The following is a 23,446-nucleotide window of genomic DNA, read 5'->3' on the forward strand; positions in this document are numbered from 1 at the left end:
TCTTTTTTTTTGGTTTTTCTCCGGTACCGGGAACCAAACTCACAGCCTTGCACTTGCCAGGCAGGCTCTTTGCTGCTGAGCTAAATCCCTAGCCCCAGCTTTTATTCTTTTGCAAAGAAAAACCCTGATGTAGATTAGAGAACTATCATTTCCGTGAGTTGTTCTCCAAATAGCCTCGCTTAACAGGTGACCAGAAAGGAAGAAAAACGTGTGTGGATACGATATTAGTACTGGCAAAGAGAGACAGGCTGCTCTGTAAATCTCAGCGATCTCCGAAACATGCCAACCGCAAGGGAGATTCCAGAAGCCCTGGAAGCCCCTCCGTCCCTCCCTGCCCAAGTGCCGCAGTCTTCCCTCTCCAAGCTCACCTTTGAAATCACCTTTTGCTGGATTCAATCACAACGACACAAAGGTTTCAGCTCTTTGTTCTTTGGCTCCCTACTGCCAGCCTTCACCTTTGTATTAATTATCTCTTGCTGTGTAACAAACAATTCTGAAGCTTCATGGCTTAGAACAACAAACGTTTGTGTGGGTCAGGAATACATGTTAACAGTTCAGCCCACTCCTCTGGCTCTGACTGTCAGCTGGGCTACAGCCCTCCCGAGGCTCGACTTGGGGAGGATCTACTCCCAAGCTCACTCTTGGATGTTGACACAATTCAGTTCCTCACAGGCTGTTGATGGAGGGTGCCATTACCCGCTTTTGGTTGAGATACTTCTCAGTTCGTGCCATGTGGGTCTTTCCAGAGGGCAGCTTTCAGTAGGCAGGCAACTAGTTCCCACCACAGAGAGAAAAGAGTACCAGCAAGCTGAAAGATAGTCCACCTAGCCTTGGAAGGATGGCATCTGTAGTTGTCTGTTTTCTGTTACTATAAGAAACTTCCTGGGGCTGTCTAACATATTCAAAATGAGGTTTATTTAGCTGACAGATTTGGAAGCTGAAAGCCCAAGCCGCATGGTGCCTGTGAAGTGAGGTTCCTGGAAGTGTGTGGTGGAGGACAAGCCAGGCTACTCTCCTTGAAAGAGGAGCAATTGCCTCCATTTTGGCTGAGCCTGACCCTATTTCCATGTATTGGCATGTACAGAGCTGGATAGGACTTCTCCTTATCCCTTCAGTGGGCTTTAGGCAATGCATATCGGTCTATCCTAGCCGAGGTGCTGACGGTAGTCTTTGGAGATGGCAGACGTGTTTCCCCAGACCCCCCGTGTTCCCATGAGTGAGCTGGGATGAGGCAGGATGTGTGAGCCAATGCTCCACGCTGTCGCTGTCGGCTGGGATGGCGCCTTGGGATAGAGGCTATGACTTCCTGGGGCTTCAAACATTACACATCAGAGCTGAAGCACCGACCCCAAAACATTAGATACTCTCTCAATTGTGTTACGCAGATCACTCTTTCTGCATATCCTTCCCTCTGCATTTGCAGAGGTGATCTCAGGCCTCCTACCCAGCCCAGCTCAGGGCACTCACCTACTTCCCACCATTCCCACAGTCACTCATCCTCAAGCCACTCCCTTCTTCATGAATGAATAAAACCCGAGTTTGGCCTTGGGTGGAGGCCTTTGTTCTGGATGGCCATCCTCGTGGCTGGACATAGGACCCCTAGGCTCCCCGTAACTACAAATATGCCTTAGGGTCTTTATTCTCGCCATGGGTTGCACTGGAAGTGGTGGATTGGAATTAACTCACTAGGATTCCAATAACTTTTCACGGGATCACAAATAGAAACTTCCTGGGCTGCGATGAGGACTGGGAAGGGCTCTGAATAGAGGGTCACCCTCTGTTGGACGGCACCATGGCCTGAGTATGTGGGAGAGAGACAGGTCGCATGGTGAGACAGAAGTCAGAGTGACAGGGGCAGCCAGGTTGCTCTCTTATAACCACTGTCTGTTGAGAACTTAGAGTCCTGCAGGAACCTCCCTAACCGCTTCCTAGGGTAGAACCTCACCACGCTCCACCTCTCACAGCGCCGCTGGGAGGACCCTGCCCCCAACGCGTGAGTCTTGGGGAGATACACTCGGTCAGTCCCAAGCCATAGCAACATCCCATCACTTTCTCTATCTTATTCTTTAGGAGGAAGTCACAGGTCTGACCTGCACCTAAAGGAGGAGACTCTAAAGGCTGTGACTATCAGGAAGGTGGCATCATCGGGGGTGCTTTTATACCAAGACTCGCACACAAGTCGCTATCTGGGAATCTCCCTTTCCTCACGGCAGCCCTGACAACCGCACGCCGATCAGCAGCTCCTCCTCACTCACACATCTATCTGCAACGATCACAACAATAATGTAACCCCTGGCCCCTAATGAGGAGTTTCTCTGACCCCGGCTCCGTTCTTGGTGCTTTGTGCACATTCAGTGAACAGTCTGTAGTTCTTCACACAGCCTGCAAAGCTTTCTTCCAGCAATGATGTATTAGGGTCCCTTCTGCACTTTCCTATTACACAGGGAAGAACTCAGTAGAGGGCCCCCCATGATGCCACCTTCCTGATCTTCACAGTCTCCTGCCCACTGCAAGGCAATGCTCAGTGAATAGCGGCATCACAGCCTGCTGCACATGTGTCCTACGACTGCTGTGGCCAGTGACCGCAAGCTGGGCCGCTCAAAGCATCAAAAATTCATTCTGTCAGAACCCCTACATGCAGAAGTCCAAAAATCAAGGAGTCAGCCAGCAAGGTCGGTTCCTTCTGGAGGGTTAGAAGGAGAACCTGCTCATGCCTCTCCCCTAGGTGACTGTGGGAATATTCAGGTTCCTCGCCTGGCAGCTGCATCTCTCTGGTCACTGCCTCCATCACCACATGGCCTCTTCCTTGTGTCTCTGTGCCCTTGCCTCTCTTTGCAAGCACACCCATCATTGGGCCTGGGGCCCAGCTTCATCGAGCATGACCTCATTATGCCTGAATTATGCCTGCAAAGAACCTTCTTCCAAGTCAGCTTGCAACCTGGGGTTCTGGTAGACCTGGATGTGGAGAGGCCCTATTCAACCCCCTCCATGTGCTGTCACAAGCATGGGTCCTTGAAGAGGATACAGCAGAGGAGACAGGAGCCTACTGTGATCAAGTTCAGGTCCAGCCCAGAACTTACCTGCAAAACGCTTGGTGGAGAAAAGAGATCCAAGTCAGAGCAATGCAGCAATGTATCGATAGCAGTGAGATTTGAACTTTGGGCTGGCAGACTTTGTAGCAGAACCAAGCCTGAGCAACGGCCCGACCCACGACCACATGAGGCGTGACTACTTTAGGTGATACAAGAAGCAGGAGTTGAAGGGGTGGCCTATGGAGGGCCCTGAGCTAAATGAGCACCCGGAACTCCGCCTGCAGGCCACGAGGCACGCCTGGAGATGCGTGAGCTAAGGAAAGAAGCAAAGTCAGCAGTCTCCTGAGTGCTGCCATGCTTCATGGTGACCTCAGTGCCCACTACTTTAGCTTTAAAGTCCTGGGCAGTCTCCAAGGCCAGCTCGACTAGTCGCTCTAACCCCTGCTCACATTGCTGGACGCACTTGCAGAAAAAATACGCAGGGCCACGCAACACAGCCAGTTGCGTGTCAGAGTTTCGTGGTCACCACGAGACCAGAAGCTTTTGCAAGTAGAGGTTTTATTTGAGCTGTGCCTCCTCTGAAGCATATGCGATGGCCATTTGGAAAGAGATAAAATTATCTCAGCTTCGCACCCTGCTCGAGAATAAACACCAAGTGGATCAGAGCGCTCAGTGTCAAGAGTGACACTGCACAAGCTCTAGAAGGGGAGATGGGTGAAGAAAATCTCTCTAGAAAGGGCTACACAGGCAGAAGCAATAGGAGACTGACAAGTGCGATGACCTCAGTAACGAAGAAAAAGCAAGAACACGTTTTGTGTGGCAAAAAAGAAGATAAAGCTAAGTCAGAAGACAGATGATAAGCTGAGATGAAACATTTCCACTTACATCCCAAACAACGCTTCCTATGGTAATATGCAAAGAGCTAAAAATTTACTTCAAAATAAAATCAGATCAAGCAAGGCATGTTGGGACACACCTGTAATCTCAGCACTCAAGAGGCTGAAGCAGGAGGATTGCTCTGAGTTTGAGGTCTGCCTAGGCTACATAGTGTGTGCAAGGCCAACCTGAACTACATAGTGAGACTGTCTCAGAGAAAAAAAACCCAGCTAATCATTTGATAAAAGGAAAGAGGCAGAAGACAGCAACAGAAAGTTTGTAGTAAAAGAAATATAAATGACTCTTAGACCTTTTGAAAAGACTTGGCCTGACTCATCATAAGAGTAATGCAGATTAAAACTATCCTGGGATACTGTTCCTATCCTATCAGATTGGAGAAAATCCCCAAATTTGACAGCCTACCTGGTTGGCCAGGCTGTAGGAAGCAGATACTCTGCTCTGGGGTGAGAGGACAAAACAGTACAACCTTGACTGGGGGACGTTGGCCCCATCGAGAAAGTTACAGATGCATTATTCCTTTGGTACAACAATCCCACTTCTTGATGCCTACCCCGAAGACAAACCTACACATGCACACGCGAACACACACAGAGTTATCTCTCATGAGATCACGGCTCGCCGCTCACAGTGCTGGGGATGACTGGCCGGGCAGCAGTGCCTGCCTGGCCCTACTGAGGGCACCCTGGCTGTACCATGCCATGGCAGATGCCTGCGGGTGAGAGGGGCGCTCCCACGGCAGGACGAGAAGCCAGCACATTCGAGGGGCCGGTCTTGCTCTTACAACAACTCACTCTCGGGAGAACCAACCCATTCTATGAAACCAGTGTCGGTCCTTTCCAAGGGCATCCCCAGTGACCTGCTCCCCTCCCACTGAGCCCTACCGCCCCTCAGCATGGCCAGCCTGGGGACCGAGCTTCCAGCACGTGAACCCTTGGGGGAAGAGCCACATCCAAATCAAGCATGAGTGAATGAGAAGGGGAGTTGGAGGCGGGGAGACGTATCTTCACAGAAGAAGAAAAAGCCATGTAATCCCTGGAGAAGCAATGATACCATTAGAAGAATCCTCATTTTGCAGCTATGAGTGAAATAATTGTTAGGATCAGCAATGGATATTGACACCAGTAAGGAGGCTGTAGAGACCTGAATGCACGTGTGTGATGGTAAAGCTCCACCCTGAGATTGTTCCTGAACTCACCCTTGTGATCCTGAGAGCTAGCTATCACCACATTAACCAGGAGGCCAAACCTAGCATCTGTAAGGGAGGACAGCCTGGTATCAGTTCCACAGTGAAATCCACAGTTTCATCTGTGACGTAGGTTTGCCTAAAACATCTAACTTGAATCTAAGCAAGGTTTGGGCCTAACTTCTAGTACAGGGGCTAGAAGAACAGGTTAAATGCCACCACAGGAAGCAGTCAGACAAATCTAAACACAGACCATGCTGGGCTCTTATAGAAAAAATGAGTATCAAAAGTAAGGAGTAGAGGTCACTGTTCTATCGTGAGACTAAATAGTAAACAAATGTAGTTTTGAAACTTGGCTGGTTCTTATTCTAACAGAGCAGCTGGAAAAGAAAATGGGAAAATCATAAAAGGGTGCAAGTTGACTGGCTATTTGCCAATACTGGTGAATTATTGGTAATTTTTGTAGGTGCAAGAACAACACTGTAGTTGCATGATTATGTAAGAATTATATTTTTAGGAGATATATATTCAAATGTGGCTGAAGTGTCATGATATCTACAATATATTTTCAGAATGTTTTATCAAAACTAGACACATGATACATTCTTCTCTATGCACATAGGCAGATAAAACATATTTGGTGCACACTAGTATCGGCTCCGGGTGCTGGAAAGGGGGTGTTCATTAGATACGGTTTCTTTGCTTTTCTGTTTGAAGTTTTTCATAATGAGAATTTGAAAAATATTTGAAAATATTTAGGATATGCAAAAATATAACTAGGATACACAGGGAAGGAAAGCCTGAGTCCCTGTCCGTGACAGGAAAGGTTTTCTGGCTCTGGATCTGGCTCTCTGTCCTTGCATCTCTGCTTTCCCTGTCTGTGACAACGCATGTCCAGATGTGACTCTGTCCATTTGTGTATTATTAAAATTAACTGTGGTAAATACATAAAATCTACCGTGAGAACAGCTTTTAAGCTCAGTGATGCTGAGTACATTTGCCTCACTGTGCAATCCTCACCATTCTCTCTCTTGGTGGATGACTTATAAAAGCCTCTTTTCTGCCTTCCACATGAGTTTATCAGGAGCATTTTTTTTTAAAAAAAAGAACTGGAAACCACCTGGGTGTGGTGGTTCAGGCCTGTAATCCCAGCACCGGGGAGCCTGAGGCAGGAGGATCCCTGTGAGTTTGAGACCATCCTGGGCTGTATAGTGAGTTCAAAGCCAGCCTGAACTTCCTAATGAGACCTAGTCTCAGAAACAGATGAACAAACAAACAAAAACAGAAAACAAAAAGCCCAACAAAACCCCCCAAGTTTGCAAGCCAAAATACCCCAAGAAATTCTGTTCACATTGGCCTACGGATAAGTGGGTGCTCACACAAAATTGTTAAGTTAGCCAAGATATCCTTCAGTTCATATGACTCAAGTAAACTGGCAAATAAATCAATTTAATTTTCCTGATAAGATTAAAATAGATATCTTTAAAGTTGTTAGCTTGCATGTTTCCCCAGGATGCTAGCCGGTCAGGATTACGTTTGTCTCTGTTAAAAGTTTAAAATACGTTGACCATTGCACATCTCTTTTTTTTTTTTTTTTTTTTGCCTTTTTGAGACAGGGTCTCGCTATGCAGTTCAGACTGGCCTTGAGCTCACTTTGTAGCCCAGGCTGGCCTCAAACTCGCAATGATCCTCCTGCCTCAGCCTCCCGAGTGCTGGGATTATAGACATGTACCACCACACCCAGCAAATTACCTATTTTTATACATTCGTTTTCGTGGGTAATCTAAAAGGGCTCTTCAAATGGGTAAGCTAACAAATGTAAACGTTTACAATGAAACATCTGAATCATGTCTAAGTACACTAAAATGCTTTTTCTCAGAATAAATAAAAATTTATTTTTTTCTTGTCTCTATTATTATTATCATCATCATTTAGCAGATGCCCGAAGCACATAATGATTACATGTATTGTGGGGAACTTGTTGTCTGTACATAACATCTTCATTCCCTTTTTGTTCCTTTTGCACTCCCACCCTTCCCCGCCCTCTCCATCACTTACTCCCTTCCCGTTTGCCAGAACAAAACTAAAGATAGGTAACAGGAAGGAGGGAAAAGCCAGTGGTGGTGACACATGTTTGTAATCTCAGCACTTGGGAGGCTGAGGCAGGAGAATCGCTATGAGTTCGAGGCCAGCCAGGGCTACATAGCAAGACCCTGTCTCAGAAAAGAGGAAAAGAAAAAAAAAAAAAAAAAAAAATTGGAAGCTTTTTCCAATGGGAGGGGAACCAGAGATGGAAGGAGGATGCAGGGGTAGAAGAGAATTAGGATGGAATGAAAGAAAATGAAGGGAAAATGGAAGTCAGTCACAATGTTAAAACATCAGTTGCTAAATATAAGTCCATGTATCTTCTCTTAAAGTGAACACACAGACAAGATGTTTAGAAAAATACAGCTGCAGACCACTCATCTCACAGAAATGCACTTAAAGCACCAGGGGGAGTCTCCCTGAGGTCACAGGGCCACTGTCCCCAGGTCTCGGGGAGGCTGAAGGCGACTTGGCACTGACCTGCGGAGCCCAGAGCTGGCGGGAGAACAATGCTCACCCTTGAGCCGCTTCTGGTGAAACTGCAGCCTGAGGAAATCTGGAAGGGCAGCAGGGACATGCAAAGGAGATGCAAATGGGGTGCAAATCGCGGTGGGCCGGGGCTCCCTGCATCACCGCCCGTGTCTGCAGCCCCCACCTTCCTGGTGCTCCTGGGCGTGAGGTAGAGCCCAGGGCTCGTGGGAGCAGGCAGCTCTTTCCCAGGTGGGCTTGTATTTCTAGCCCTGCACGGTCTCCTGAAATCTTCGTCCTTCCCTGGCGGCTTTGCTTCCTGGGCACGGAAGCCCCGACCCTGGTGGGGTGTGGTGGCATCGAGGTTGGGGGTTCCACTCAAGGGGGGTCGCTGGGGGCGGGAATTGAGGATTTTACCCCAGGGCCGGCTCCTGCACACACTTGTGCACACTCACAAGCACGGCTTGCTGGGAAGGCACATTCTCGCGTCCACACCTCGCACTCGCTGATCTATGCACCAGCGTGGTGCCCGTCGTACAGGACGGGGTGGCCTGTGCCCCACTGGGTCTGGCTGCTTGCCTCTGCTTGGGGCGGCATGGACTCGGCCACCGTGCCAGCCGTGCCCGGAGGGTGCTGCTTGGTTTCCCCTCGCATGGTCAACCGACCCCACCCCTATCCTTCCAAGCCCCCACATGCTCCTGAGAACTGAAAGCGGCCCGTCGGGCCGGCCCCTCGCCCTGTTCCGCCATGCCGAGACCAGCGATGGCGAACCTTCTGGAGACGAGAGCCCAGACTACCGCCCTAAACCGGCTTATCTACCGCAAAGGGCCAACACTGCAACTAAACCCGAGCACCAAGGTTTTCGCTTAGAAAAAAACAACTCATACAGCGCGTGACGTCAGCACACAGAGGACTCCTGTGGCGGTGCGTGCCATCCCTCGCCATCGCTGGCCCAGGGTGAAGGCCCAAGTCTTCACCCCCCACACCCGGGCAGCCGCGGAGCCAGATCTCTGGGCGTCCCCCAGCTGACTTGAAGGCGGAAGTCCCGGAGGGTTTATGGGGCAGTGAGCAAATGTCAGGCGTCCCGTTAATAATCAACCCGCCATGGAAATGAGCGCAGCGTGGGCGACAGCAGCCGGGGTAACGCTGACCGCCCTGTTGTCCCCACCGCTCCTGATGAGCCAGTGAAAGGAAGAAGGCACAGTCTGCAGTCAGCTGTGGAATGTGACTGCTGAAAACACAGCTCACACACTGACAGCAATTTTAACGCTTACGAGATGCTTTTGCACACACGATCTCATTTGCTACCTACCACAGCGCCGACAGAAGGGTCGCCCTCAGCCCCGTTTCACAGGTGGGAAGACTGAGGCTCAGGGGCTCCTGCCCTGGGGATACAGCTGGCGGGTGTCAGAACTGGGCAATAATCCCAGAATGGTACTGTTATTCTACCCACTCAGTTCTGAATCGTTCAGTGTTACCAGGACTGCTAACTGCCACCAAGGATTTGTTTTGTAAGATGAGATATCTAAGCCAGGTGGGGTGACGCATGCCTGTGACCCCCGTACTCCGGGAGCCTGAAGCAGGAGAGCTACAAGTCTGAGCCCATCCCGGGCAACTTAGTGAGACCCTGTCTCAAAATTTAAAAACAAAAACAAAAACAAAGGGCTGACCTTGAGCTCGGCTGAAGGCCCTGCCTCAGTCTCCAGGAAGGAGTTAGGAATCCAGGGCCTCTGTCCTGGCTGTTACTTAGTTGCGAGGTAACTTTGCAAGCCTCTCCCAAGGGGCCTCAGTTTCCCCGTCTGAAGCGCAGGTGGCTCCCCTGCCCCCGACCCCTCCCCGGCCTCTGCTGTAAGAGGCCTCATTCCCATCTTGTCCACTCAGGCTACCACACATGGGCCAGGTGGCCCCTTCTCAGGCCAAGGCTGATAGCCCAGGGGCCGGGGGTGTCCCTGGGTCGTAAGGAGTCAACACCCAAGGTAGAAGATGTCACCCGCAGTGCTCTGTGACGGCCACCAAGGGACTGCAGGCCCATCCCGGCCCTCCACCCTGGAACGCCCGCACCCCGGCTTCCTGCCAGGAGCGTGAGCACTAGAGCCAGCCTTTGGCTGCGGCCGGAGGGCTCATTTCTCTTGGGTCTTTGTTGTTTCACTACTGGGGATCGAACCCGGGGCCTCCAACTGAGCTACACCCCCGGCCCTTTCTTATTTTTTTATTTTGGGACAAGGTCTCACTAAGTCACTAGATTGCCCAGGTGTGTACTGTACCGTCCTGACGGGCTAGAGGGCTCCATTTCTCATGAGGAAAATCCATGAACAGTTTCTGAAGAAGATCACAGCTGAGAAACCACCATGGAGAGGAAGGAACTGCCAGGCTCCTTGATAGCCTTGCTCGGCTCTAAAGCGGGACGTGGAGTCCCAGGTGCCAAGGCCTTGGGAGGCACCGAGGCCTGGAACCAGGGGCAACACACTGCTCCCCCTCCCGTCCTGGCCCAGCACCCATGGTCCCCATCCAGCTGCCCCAAGGCTGTCTCTCCTCCCTGCCCCTCTGAGGACCCGGCCACCTGGGAAGTGGGCACAGCCCAGAACCTCGCCCCAGGGTCGCCCCTGTCTCCAGAATGTCCCCCGGCCCATCTGGGATGGCTCTGGGCAGGGAGAAGGGCTGCACTCGCAGCCGGGTGTGAGGGGACCCTCGTTTACCTGCGGGGCGCAAGCAGAAGCTCATGAAGATCAGTTTGGGCTGGGAAACATTATAACTGTGAGTGGGGCCGTGGATATAGCTCAGCGGGGTAAGTGCTTGCCTGGTAAGCCTGAGGTCATGAGTTCGATTCCCGGTACTGGAAAAAAAAAAAAAAAAAAAAGAAGAAGATTGAGAACCGTGAGTGGGAGGCAGGGGTGGAGAGGGAAGAAAAGGGGGGTGGGAACGCGAGAAGAGAGGAGAGTGAGGTGATGGGCCCGAGGAGAGAGGAGAAACTAAACCTGTGCACCCCGCAAAAGTTCGCGTTGGACGGGAACGTGTGCATGCTTTTATTTTCTTCCGTTTGCAATGGAGCCCACCTCGGTAATGCTGAGGGACTGTTTCCCCCGTGGGTGCAGCAGCGCGTGGGCAAGTGCGGCGGGGGACCCGGCCCGAATGTGCGAGGGGCCCCTGCAGCTCAGCCGCCTGCCGCCACCACTCTCCATGGCCCCGGGCTCGGCAGGGCAAAGTGAGTGAGTGGCATCTGGGCATCTCTCCAGTGCCAAGGTGCGTGCAGAGGAGGCAGCCCAGCGTCTAGAGGCAGGGACCCCGGCCCCCCCAGCACATGCTGGGCGCAGCTGGATCAGAGCTGGCCGTGACCCCGGCTCCGCACGGCAGGTTCAGCCCTGGGTCTCCCCCACCCCACACGCAGCGTCCCGAGCCGTGTCCAGGGAGACCTTCATGCTCTCGCAATGCTTCACTACAGCCCTGACTTCACTACAAAGGCCGTCTGAGAGAGACGCAGCGTGTTCCCGCCCTCATGGAGCAGCTGATGTCACTGGCTGGTCTGTAGCCACAGCCGGAAGTGCCCCCCCAGTCAGACAGAGGCCCATATCCCACCCCCGGACTTGGTGATTGGTTCTACCACGTGCTGGTGACCAGGCTGGGCCAATCGGAGTCATTCCTTTGTCTCTTTCTGAAGCTACTGATGGTCAAGGAGGTCACTTTGCAGAGGTGATGTTTCAGGTGAGACCTGAGTGACAAGAAGGAGCCAGTCTTGGGGAGAACTAGGAGTTAGGCTATTGAGGCAGAGGGACAGCAAATGCAAAGGTGTGAAGGCAGGAACAAAGGAGATTCCAGACAGTATTGTCTGAACTCCTGGATCCAACCATGCCTGAAGCTGGAAGTTTTCAGTGACATGAAATAAATGCTTTGTTGTTTGTACTGTATGAGTTTAAATTGGGTCTCCGCAAGTTGCATCTAAAGAAGTGCTGTCGTTTGAAAGAGTGCTGGTATTGTGAAAAGCATTGAGTACAAGTTGGGCGTGGTGGCCCACACCTGTAATTCCAGTGCTATGGGAGGCTAGTGTAGGAGAATTGCAAATTCAAGCCCAGCCTGGGCAACTTAGTGACTTAGCCAAACCCTGTCTCAAAACCACAAACTAAAAAAAAAAAGGGGCTAGAGTGTAGCTCAGAAGGCCCTGGGTTCAACCCCAGTATCAAAATAAGAAATGGAAAGAAAAGAAAAACCTTGAGTGCTGCGATCTGAAGCTGAGGTCTCTGTTGCTCAGGTAGAGGGAATCGAGGGTTTTTAAGCCACGGAGGAATCTTCCTGTCTTTTCCCTCTTACCTCTCTAGGGCCCACCTCTGGAAGGTCCTGTCCCTCCCAGCCCTTGGGTCTCCACGCCCTACCCACACTGAAGGTGGCACTGAAGTCCCTGCCCCAAGTCCTGGCCTCCCCTGCCCCTGCTCTCTGCACACATGGCTCCTCTTCCCCGCCTCCACCCCCAACTCACTTATCCCAGGCAGCACCCCTGACATCCCTTCCTGTCCTGACCTTCCAGCAATCCCGTCCCTGAGCCCTGGGCTCCCACTGCATCCCCCATGGTGAGCCGAAGAGCTTGTCACCCCAAAACGTACATTTAGGGTGTCCTGTCCTCTTTCTAGACTGGGAAGGAGCTCATGAGGGCTTCTGTCTGGTTCTAGTTTGAAAACATCCTTCCAAAAATTGTATTGGAACGGAGACCCAGCGGACCCGAGTTAAGAGACCGCAACTTCGGGAGGCCACGAGGCTGGGGGGGATGAACTGTGCCTCAGGAGAGGAGGGGTGGAGACAGAGCACCCTTTGACCTTTCTGTCTCTTCTGTAGCATGGGACCCAGCACTGCCCACTTCTGCCACACGGGGGCACAGCGAGGGACGTGACTCCAAGCAGAGAGCAAGACAGCCAGCTCCTTGATCTTGGACGCCCAGCCTCAGAACTATAAGAAATACATTTCTGTCCTTTATAAATGACCGGGGCTGTGGTATTTTGCTATGGCCTAAGACAGAACCCCAGCATCTGGTGCCTATAGTGCTTGCTAAGCATGCACTAGGTGGGGGGGAAGGGCAGGCAGGGAAGGCAGGGTACCCAGGGCTGAATGAATGAACGAGGCACTGAACCCAGGGTGCCCACAGAGAGCTCTGGCACTGGCTCTGGCTCTGCTGGGGAGGCGCAGGGCTGCTTGGGCCTGGGGAGGTGCTCCCCAGAGAGCGGGTCTCAGGGGTTCTATGGAAGGCTGGCCCTCACCCCCAGGAGAGGACCTGGTCTGGGAGGCGTCCCTGAGTCCATTACTCAGGCAGCGAGAGCTACCATCCAACTAGACACACCCCACACAGGAGTTTTCTATCAGAGAACACCCCAAGGAAACACGCACCCCAAAGGAGAAAGCATTTGGTAAAGCTGGAAGACACAAAAGCATTAAAGACAACGATGAAGGCTGCAAGGACTTTGGGAAGTGCTTCCACAAAATGAGCAGAAATGGACAGGTGGGTTTCCCAGGGCCAGGTGCGGCTCTGTGGGTGTGGAGAGCCAAGAACATGAAGAAAGGAGACTGCGCCCGTAGGGAGAGTGCTGAAAATGACCTTCTTATTACTTGTGAGCTTCAGCACACGGAGGCCTCGGTTTCACTGCCCGCTGGAGGCCACGTGAGACGCCGCCCTCAGCCCCTCCCGGCACCCTGCCTCCCTCAGACGCCTCGTGGCCCCCAGCTGGGGCTCCAGGGCTGGGCCAGCCGCAGACAGGCGAAGCCAGAAACACCCCTTTCCCTGCACCTCGAACCTTGGACTGCAGTTGAAATCGGGGCTTCCTGTCGTCGGGCTGGCTTGCTTTCTGCGGGAAGTGTAATCTCTCCAGCGCCGGCTGCGAGAGCATGCAAATCAGCTAACAGTGCCGTCTTGTGGGCTTCTCTGCGTATGCAAAACCTCCTGAAATAAATCCTCATCCCGAGAGCGGGAGGGGCCCCGGGGCAGAGTAGGGAGGCCAGAGTGGAGGATCAAGGGACGGGGCTCTGATTCAAACGGGATGAAACGATGAAACGCCCAGGGCCACGCTTGCCCCCGGTGGTCGGGACTCCCCGGGGCCCACACTGGCCGTCTCATCCCCTATGCTGCCACCAGGGGGCGGCCCACGCTGGCCCCAGGACCCTGTGCTCAATCTGTACATGGGCCCCAAACTCGCTGCCACACCTCCTGTGCTACCGTCGTGTCTGGGGACAAGAAAATGCATCTTCTCTCAAATGTGCTGGTGCAAGAACAAGAGGGACTCGTTAGCTCAGCGGGGCTGCAGCAGCTCCAAACCAGGGTGTGCCCTGCCTGTGTCCCTGAGCCCAAGCGCTAGGCTTAGGAAGGGATGGGAGGAAGGAGGAGGGAAGAGAGGAGGAGAAGGAGAGAAGGAAAGGAGGGAAAGGGGAGAAGAAAGAGAGGGGAAGAAAAAGAAGGGGGAGGGGGAACGGAGAGGCAGAGGGAGGGATAGGAAGAGGGGAGAAGTATGAGGGAAGGAAACAAGCAGGAAAAAAGGAAAGGAAAAAACCAACAAAGGTCACACCTTCTCCACACAAAGTCAGGTACTGCGGACAAACGCTTTAACTTTAAAACGTAGCGCTGCCGCCCCTCCTGCCTTCCCTGTCATCCAGATGTTCCTGGACGTTGCTGGAGGAAGTTTCCTCTGAGAGCCCAGGGTTAGAGCTGCGAGCGCGGCCACAGCGCTGGAAAGTTTTGATAAGCAAATGCGGCTGGTCGCGCACTCTCTCCATTGGCTGCCGCTTCGCCGCCAGATTTTGACACAAATAATCAGATTGAAAATCAGGGAGGGGAACAGAAGAGGAAAAAAAAAACCATAGAGACACACACACAGAGAGAGAGAGAGAGAGAGAGAGAGAGAGAGAGAGAGAAAAGGAGAAGTATCTATTTGTGCGAGGAGTTGCGAAGCTGACAGAGAGGAGAGCAGTCGGTCCGTCCCGTCCGGGGGCCAGGCTTGGAGGTTCCCACCAGGAGGACCCTCGGAGGGCTCAGCAGGGACAGCTCCGGCAGGTGAGTGCGGAGGAGCCCCACTGTACCTTTCTTTTGAAATTTGCATGTCCAAGACTGACTGCAGCCTTTCACAGCGGGATGCCTTCTTTCTTTCCTAGAGGAAGAAGAAAGCGGGCTGGAAAATGTCCTTTTGGGGACATAGCTTTGTCCCTGGGAGAGGCGGTGAGGACAGTCTTGTCTGAGATGCTCTGTGCTTGTGTAGGAACCAGACCTTTGTCAACCTCCATTTCAAGCGGACAAATATTCCCACAAGCACGGAGTCACTCCTGGCAACCTGGCCAGTCCACACGCAGATGTTGAGGGGTTTGAGTTGGGGGTTCCTTGTAGCACAGACCTGCGAGGGTCCCCCGGTCCTAGCCAGCCATCACAGAAGTTTCCTGGACACTTTGTGGGGCAGGTGCCCTCCCCTCCGGAGCCCACTGTAGGGAGAAGCCTAGGCTGCTGACCTCCAGGGGCGGGCATAGGGGCTGCTGTCTGGGGTCTCTTTCCTGTGGGATTGTCCTTAGCCTTTTCTGTTTTTGGAGAAAATAGTTGAGTCCGTGGGCATGGGGGAGAGACTCTCAGTAACAGGGCTTGTTAAGGAGGACGTTGTAGGATCACTGTTGGTTCAAGCCTGAGGACATTTTCAGGGGTAAAGGTCTGCAGCTCTGGAAAACCTTTAGGGACAAATGAGGTACAATCTGCAGCTGTCACTTCAGAAGCCTGTGGAGCTGCACTTGCCCCCCTGCATGCTTCTTAGCAGGCGACGAGTAGGTTTCCAAGCGTGGCAAAGCGGCGACTTCTGAGTGCTACCGGAGCAATTCTGTGGATGAGGAGAGGCGCTCCTAACTTCCCGGCACTCGGTTTTGAGGGTCAGTGTGCTGGTTTCCCTGCAGAAAGTTCTTGGGGAACATGAGAGAGCTGTACCTGATTTAGATTTGTGATCGAATCAGCCAGAAACACCAGGGCTTCCAGAGGGCAGGGTAAGGTGGGCGAGGGCTCGATGAGAAGCTCAGGTAGCCCAGGTCAGACTGGGAAAACAACCCATGCGTGGGAGACCCTGCTGGACACGACAGAATGCTGTCACCCCTTCGTCTGGAGGGAGGCTCTGCATCTGTTCCTTTCTAGGAATTCCAGCCAATGAAAGCTGCTCTGGTCTCTGTGACTGACACAGACAGGAAGTAGTTCAAGTGTTCTTATTCTGATAAAACTTACCATTTTAGCTTTCCTTATTTTTTTTCTTTTTTTTCAGTGCTGGAGATAGAACCCAGGGCCTCACACACGATAGGCCACACTGAGCTACATTCCCAACCCACCCCCCACCCCATCCACACACCTAAACTCCTAGGTTCAAGCAGTTCTCCTGCCTCAGCCTCCCAGGTAGCAGGGACTACAGATGCACGCCACCATGCCTAGCTCATGTTAACCATTTTTAGGTGTGCTGTTAAGTGACAATCAAGCGGAGTGACATTGCTGGCCAGCCACCACCACCTTCCACCCCAAGTTGCCTCATCTTATAAACCTGAAACTTCATACCTATGGACCAATAACTTTTCTTCCTCGCCTCTACCCTTGAATCTATTTCAGCATCTATAACATTTGCCTCTTCGAGGTACTCCTGTGGGGGGTCCCAAATTGTTTGTCCTTCGCGTGGGTGGTTTATTTCACTTAGCGTAATGTCCCGAGGCTCACCATGCTGCACGTGTCTGAATGTCTTTCCTTTCTGAGGCTGCGACATACACCCTGTGGAGGGATGGGCCACAGCTGCTTATCCACTCATCCACGGACAGAGCCACTTGGTGACTCCCACTTCTTGGCGATTGTGAATTGCTCTGCTACGAGCATGGGTGTGCAGATCATTCTTAGAAATCCCGTTCTCACCCGTGGGATGTGTACCCAGAAGTCAGTTCCAGTAGTTTACACATGGAGTCCTCTGCTAAGATGACACGAGTTCATCTCCCCACGACGCCTCTGCGGAGCGGTTTTGTGTGTTTCTCCTGTAGCCTTGCGGCATCTTTAAACATAAAGGAAGTCCAAAGGGTCCCCTGTAGCAGGCCCTGAGAGTCAACCCCATCTTGCCCAACCCTCCTGAAAAGGGAACCCGGGTGACAAGGGTCTTGGTCAAGGTGGGTCAGTCCCTCCCTGAAGATCAACGAATCCTACATGGGATTTTCAAGCAAAAGGGAAGTTTAGAAATCTCTTAGCCTAACCGTCTCTTTTGAGAGATAGGGAAGCCAAACCCAGGTCAGTGGCCAATGTGGTTGCAAGCTCCAGGTCACAAAATCAGTCTCATTCCACGGGTAGCACAACAAGCCGCCCCCTACAGGAAACCCAAGGGCCTGCCGAGCAGGCTCCCCCTGGAAACTGGGGCTCAGGACACTGCCTGGTGTGGGCTGCTGGGCCCCTCCAGGAAGCGCCGACCGAGATTCTGACTCAGGATGGGGAACGCTCTATCGGGATGGAGAGCTATGAAGAGATGTTAGCTCAGGCCTCCTTCCGGAGCCCGATACCATCAGCCCTCTGTTTTATGAAGAAATCCGGAGCTTCTTTCACAATCTCTGCTCTTAGCTCCTTCTTAGAACCATCCGTGTGAATCAAAACCCAGTGGTTGTTAATTAACTACACGATAGGTGATTGGTTCCTGTTTTTTGTTTTTTTTAACTCCGCTAACCGGGGCCAGAAGGAAGTTCGCTGAGTGCATCTGGCTCCCACTGTGGGCTTGGGGGCTTGGCCGTGGGGTTGGCCATGTCACCGTCCTAAGGGCTGGGAATAAACAGCAGGAAGGGAAGAAGAGGGACGGCGGCTCAGGGAGACTACCTTCCTCCCGCAGGGGACCCCAGAACCCTGGGCCCCTTGCTCCCTGTGTGAGTGGAGAGTGAAGGCTGGACAGTTGAGTCAGGCCCGCTGACCTGGGCTCTCCTGCGGTTCAAGCTTTCGCAGGGAAATCTGTTCCTCACCTGTCCCCCACCCCTGACAACCCTGCAGGATCCCGGGTGGAGCCTTAGGGGTCTGGAAAGGGCTCGGGAAGGCGGGGAAGTTGGTTTCTCGGCCTCTGCCCCATCCTCCCGCCTCTCCCGTGTCACAGGCTGCTCCCATCCCTGCTGTGCTACTGCTGGCCAGGACTGACAGACCCGCGTCCCTGGGGTTTCCTGAAGCAAGGGTCTGGAAGAGGAAGGGTTGTGGGGAGCCTGCGGGGGAGGGGAGGCAGGAGAGGAAAGAGGTGTCCCTGGAAGATAAGGTCTCTGCTGCCCGCATCTGACAGAGGAAGGGATTCCAGAGCCCAAGGTCCACGGCGACTTCCAGGGCTCAGAGCATGGAGGGTCTTGAGCTAGTGCCTGGCTCCCTAGGGATCTTGGTGGCCCGGGCGCAGGGCTGGTCTGTCCTTCAGGTGCTCCTGCTATGGGCTGGGCGCTGGGGATGTGACAACACTCGACTTCCTCCTGGCCCCTGCAGGACCTCTCTGGTGGCCAGAGACGCCACCCCCATGGCAGCCTCAGGATCAGCCACAAGGCGCCCCCAGCTGCCACGCGGATCCCCGCTTTTCCATAGTGCACAGGGGCCTCAAGCTCTGCTGTGGGTCAGGAGCCCGCTTAGCAGACGGGGCACCCAGGCTCCACCACAGGTTCATGGCAGGAGGGGCTCCCCCATGACCACAGCCCAAGCTCTTGGTGCCCCCGCAGGTCTCCGGCCTGGGCGCAGGCAGGCCTGGGCCCCTTCTCCCTGGCCGTGGGCCCAGACTCCGAAGGCAGGACTCAGGCTCCCTTTTCTAATCTCCTGCCTCCCAGTCCGCCCCCTCTGGGCCTTATCACCCAGGCCGGTGCTCAGGAGCAGCTGAAATCCCTTTCCCGCCTTGGCGGGGGCCCTATCACCCCACACCCTGTGTGGCACTGACAGGGTGGGGGCGGGGTCTTCCGCACAGCTTGGAGGTGGGGACCCCGGAAGATGCTTTCCAGCTCCTCTTGGGGGCCGAGGTCTGGCCCATCCCGTGCCCTTCCTTCTTGGCCGGTGCTGGGGCTGGGTTCCCTTCCTACTGGGAGAGGGTGGGCTTCGGAGGTGCCGTAACAAGTGTGCACAGGTTGGGTGGCTTAAGAGGCACAGAAAGTCATCTTCTCCCAGCCGTGGGCTCGAAGGGTCAGCAAGGTGGGGCCCTCCTGGGTCTCTCCCCGTCCCTGGTGGTCCTTGGGTTGTGAAAGCCGGGGGCCTCCTCCCTGTGTGTGTGTGCTGGGGTCTGGATTTCCGTCTTCTTATCAGGCCACTGGTTAGACTGGATGCAAAGCCCACCTGACCCGGCGTCACCTCGTCCTGACATGGCTCCATCTCCACTAGGCTCTGCTTCCCATGGGGGAGGGTTGTCCACAGGTTCCAGGCGGACGGGGCCTTCTGGGGACCCGATTAACCCAGCCCAGAGTGTGGCTGATGGCAGGAGGGGGCCCTGCAACACAGGGGAGCCTTGTCCCCTCGTCTATTTGTTTTTGCGGCACTGGGTATGGAACCCAGGGCTGCTCTACCACCGAGCTCGTCTCCCCAGCCCTTTGAAAACCGTTTTTGTCACTCTGCTTGCTCCCACTCATCCCCCCCGCAGGGGACGCGCGCTGAGGATGCCGCGCTCCTTCCTTGTGAAGAGCAAAAAGGCGCACACGTACCACCAACCTCGCACCAAGGAGGAGGACCTGGTCTTGTCTCCTTTCCCGAGCCCTGGTGAGTCGGTGCCCCAGGCCAGCCTCTTGCTGTACCTCCCTGCCTCAGCTTCCTGCCGTGCTTCTCTTCCTAACTTGAAAGCAGGAGCTCATAGATGCTGATTCAATAAATGAATGAGTGGATGAATGATGCCCTTGTCCTCTCTGACCCTGTCCAGTATGGGCATTTAGGGATTGGGGCCAGCACTACTATGGATGTAGGAGTCCTACATGGAGGCCCCACCAACAGCTGTGGCCCAAGGTGCTCCGTGGGGTCCTCCCACATCGCACTCAGCCGGGCAGAGCCCCACGTGGGAGCAGCCAGAAACAGCAGCAGTCGGGCTTCCCTCTGGGCCCCTGGGTCCCTGAGGGCCTCCCAGATGCTGTGGCAGGTAACCCTCGGTTCTTGTCTCCCCCCAGGGGCCAGGGACCAGGTTCTGAGTGGCAGTCCTGCCCTGGGCATGCTGCTCCCAGCCCCACACTCTGACTGGAAAAGTGTGAAGCCGGAGCCAGAGCTGGGGCCAGACCAGAGCTTGCCCAGGACAGTGGTGGTGCCAGGTAGGTGCCCAGCTTGGGACCGGCCCGTGTCCCAGCCCTCACCCAGGCAGACAGGACGATGGGTGCCAGAAGCAGGGCCCTTTGGGATCAGAAGGGACTGACAGGGTCGCAGGTGCCACCTGGGGCCACTCGCTTGTATTCCGTAGTTTGTGATGGGGGGCACATTCATTCCCACAGGAATGGGGTGGGCGGCAGCCTGGGTAAGGATGGTTCTTCCAGGCCGGAAAACTGCAGCGCGATGCAAGGACGCAGCCCTCAGCAGTAGGTGTGTGGGGCCACACTGAAGCCCTCACACAAGGTCACCATAGCAGCGCCGGATGGTGCTGGTGCTGGAGGGGAGGGGACCTGTTTTTAGGTAAATTGCCGAGCGTGTGCCCTTGTCTCCGCAGAGGGGCCCGTGGTGGCCTCCCGACCGCTGGACGGTGACTCGCCGCTCTCCGACTCACCCCCCTTCTACAAGCCCAGCTTCTCCTGGGATGCTCTGGCCTCCTCCTACGGCCATGGCTACCAGCAGGCACCATCCACCATCGAGTCAGCCTTCCTGGAGCGTGCCGTGAGGCTGTACGGCAGCCCCCTGCTGCCCAGCGCCGAGCCGCCCCTGGACTTCAGCGTGCGCTACTCCCCGGGCATGGACACATATCACTGCCTCAAGTGCAGCAAGGTGAGCAGTGGGGCGCCCAGGACCCCCAGTGGAGCGCTGCTCTGTTCACGGCTCAGTGTACCCTGAGCTGTCCACCCTGGCACTTGCTAGGGTGGCAGATTCAGAGCCTTTGTCCTCGTCCTCATCCACTGGACCCTGACCTTGTGCTGGCCCTGGGCTGGGTCGACACCCTTGAGCTCCAGGGACAGATGCAGAGCTAAGGTTCAGAGAGATTAAGTTGCTGGTACAAGACCACATGGTGAGGGGATAGCAGAACCAGCCTTCATACCTGGCTCTGGCCAACTCCAGGCTCTACTCAGCCTGCACATGGGGCAAGGAGGGGCTGTCCCGATCCCTCTTCCGACCCCCACTTTAGACAGGAGGCTGAGCCAGCGCCTTCCCTGGACATGCAGCAAGAGAGCCGAGATAGCGACAATGCAGTGTCCCCTCCCTGTCACCCGTGTGTGGAGCCGGACTTGGGGTGCAAGCTGCCTCCCCGCGCTGGCTCAGGCTCTGCCCCGTCCAGGTCTTCTCCACCCCGCACGGGCTGGAGGTGCACGTCCGCCGCTCGCACAGTGGGACTCGGCCCTTCGCCTGTAACATCTGCGGCAAGACCTTCGGCCACGCCGTCAGCCTGGAGCAGCACACACACGTGCACTCCCAGGTGAGCGCTGGCCCCGGGGCGCCCAGGGCTGGGCTTCTCGGCCGGCCCTGGGAGGTCACAGGCTCAGGGGACCCTCACTCCTCACTTCCCCTGGTCTGGGTCCCTGACACCCACCGCTAGCCCTCTGAGATCTCCAACCCGTGGAGCTGGCTCACGTGTGACTGGAAGAGGCTCTTGCCCCGTGGGACTTGGGGCAGTGACGTGTCCACGGTGCTCAGAAACGTCCTGTGCCCGGGGTGCGCTGGGCAGCTGTCCTCAGGGTTGAGGACCTCGATTCTCTCAGAGCTGGGCTGCAAGTGTTTCTTCACCCCACTTGGGCCTACGTGGCGGGGGTGCCATCGGGGCACCCGAAGGGCTATGGGTCACCAACACCCGGGGAAATGGGAGAGGCTGGGTGGGAAGCGCAGGTGCCCTGTCTCAGGGCTCGCTCCGGGTTCATGGTGAGCAAATGTGCGCCCCTGAACAACCTCTCAGATCAGTCGGCCCGCCAGTCAGTAAACAGCCACTGAGGCTTATGCAGAGTGGGATATACTCTGAAAACTCCCCCAGGGGCCAGTCAGTCCACAAGCCTCAGGCCTGCCTGGAAGCAGGAGCTGGGAGTGGCCCCTGGGTCCTGCTTCTCCGGGCCCTGCCCTCGAGGCCCCCCCAACGGAGTGTCCTCTTCCTCAGGGGATCCCGACCGGGTCCAGCCCCGCGCCCAGCTTGGCTCTCCCAGGCCGCGAGGCCCCACGTGCTCCTGACCCCCCAGGGCCTCGTTTCCTCCGGCAGGAGCGCAGCTTCGAGTGCCGGATGTGTGGCAAAGCTTTCAAGCGCTCGTCTACCCTGTCCACTCACCTCCTCATCCACTCGGACACCCGGCCCTACCCCTGCCAGTTCTGCGGCAAACGCTTCCACCAGAAGTCGGACATGAAGAAGCACACCTACATACACACGGGTGAGCGGCTGCCCGATGCGGGCAGCACACAGGCCCAGGGTGCTGCAGGGGTGGCAGGGCGGGCTCCCAGCGACTGTGTGGACCGTGTGCATGCTGCTGCCCTCCAGCACTGGGCGATGGGAAGACATTCGCTCATCCACTCACTCACCCACTCGCTCAACACTCACTCACCCACTCGCTTACCCACTCACTCACCCACTCACTAACTTACCCACCCACTCGCTCACCACTCACCACTCACTCACCCACTCCCTCACCACTCACTCACCACTCACTCACCACTCGCTCACCCGCCTCTCGCCGTCACCCGAGTCAGTGCCCTTTGATAGGGGGCACTGCGCCAGCTGTGGGCTCAGTGGGGAGACGGGCCGGGCCAGCCCTGCCAGCACCCGAGTGGGAGAGTCCCCAGCAGCACCCTAGCGCAGCGTTGGAGTGCGTGGGAGGGCGCGAGGCACGCTGACCCCCTGTGCTCGCTGCCGCAGGTGAGAAGCCCCACAAGTGCCAGGTGTGCGGCAAGGCCTTCAGCCAGAGCTCCAACCTCATCACGCACAGCCGCAAGCACACGGGCTTTAAGCCCTTCACCTGCGACCTCTGCGCCAAGGGCTTCCAGCGCAAGGTGGACCTGCGGCGGCACCGCGAGAGCCAGCACAGCCTCAAGTGAAGCTGCTGCCCAGCGGGCGTTCGCCGGGGCCGGCCTCAGCGCTGTGGCCCCGGTCTGCTTGAGGTGGCTGGCGCCTGGCGGGAGACTCGAGTTCATTCGGGACGCCCGAAGTTCTCCCATGGCCCAGGACAGGTCCCTGTTTTCCCCCCCGGACCATCGCTGCTCTGGCTGCAAAGCGTGGTGCCCCGCTGGGTCTCTCTGGGCTGCAGTTGCCCACTGATGGGCCCAGTGCCCTCTGAGCCCAGAACGCTGAAATCCCCAGAAGGGCAGGGATGGGCACGACTGCCAGGAGCCTGCTCCTCTCGATCACTGTAAATAAAAATAAAGACAGACATGTTTACCTGTGACAGCTGTTTACCCAGTGCCTCTGGCTCTGAGCAAGGCACTGCCCAAGGCTCTGGGGAAGGGCAGAGTGAGCTTCCTACAGCTGTGGAGGGGCCCGGGACCAGGGCGATGCCTGCACACAGGCAACTGGTGAGTGTTGCAAGGAGCCAGGGACCATGGACCGCGTGACAGTCAGGGCCCTGGGAGGGCTGGGGACGCTGTGGGCTGCAGGCCCAAGCCGCCCCGAGCTGGATCGAGCAGTCAGTGAGCCCGTGGGCCTCTGCAGGCTCCGGGCCATCTGAGTCTGTGGCTTCTTTCTCCACC

General features: G+C 55.3%; 1 protein-coding gene and 1 long non-coding RNA gene across 3 annotated transcripts in view; both read left to right on the forward strand.

Moving 5' to 3' along the window:
* Nucleotides 1–4,024, forward strand: part of LOC102004412 — a 17,637-nt gene extending 13,613 nt beyond the window's left edge. Inside the window, exon 4 of the long non-coding RNA XR_264457.2 lies at nt 2,071–4,024. This is a non-coding gene — a long non-coding RNA (uncharacterized LOC102004412). The remainder of the gene's footprint in view (nt 1–2,070) is intronic.
* A 10,525-nt stretch (nt 4,025–14,549) lies between these two features.
* On the forward strand, nt 14,550–23,133 carry Gfi1b (growth factor independent 1B transcription repressor). 2 transcript variants are annotated; one of them, XM_005408400.1, is made up of 7 exons: nt 14,550–14,686; nt 19,248–19,363; nt 19,762–19,899; nt 20,289–20,560; nt 21,066–21,203; nt 21,873–22,137; nt 22,620–23,133. In XM_005408400.1, exons 2-7 carry the CDS (start codon nt 19,264–19,266, stop codon nt 22,796–22,798), a joined length of 1,092 nt encoding a protein of 363 aa, XP_005408457.1. In that variant the 5' UTR covers nt 14,550–14,686; nt 19,248–19,263; the 3' UTR covers nt 22,799–23,133. The 2 variants fall into 2 exon arrangements, with proteins under 2 accessions (XP_005408457.1, XP_005408458.1); XM_005408401.1 differs by having other exon boundaries at nt 21,972–22,137.
* Nucleotides 23,134–23,446: the final 313 nt, after the last annotated feature.

Source organism: Chinchilla lanigera, unplaced genomic scaffold (assembly GCF_000276665.1).
Source record: "Chinchilla lanigera isolate Chin_1 unplaced genomic scaffold, ChiLan1.0 scaffold00112, whole genome shotgun sequence".
In the NCBI taxonomy this organism is placed as follows: domain Eukaryota; kingdom Metazoa; phylum Chordata; class Mammalia; order Rodentia; family Chinchillidae; genus Chinchilla; species Chinchilla lanigera.

Excerpts from the sequence above, each read along its gene's own strand:
- Gfi1b (XM_005408400.1), top strand. The coding sequence starts at position 19,264 with ATGCCGCGCTCCTTCCTTGTGAAGAGCAAAAAGGCGCACACGTACCAC. Across the intron at positions 19,900-20,288 it reads CAGGACAGTGGTGGTGCCAG|AGGGGCCCGTGGTGGCCTCC; the intron begins GTAGGTGCCCAG and ends TTGTCTCCGCAG. Across the intron at positions 20,561-21,065 it reads ACTGCCTCAAGTGCAGCAAG|GTCTTCTCCACCCCGCACGG; the intron begins GTGAGCAGTGGG and ends TGCCCCGTCCAG.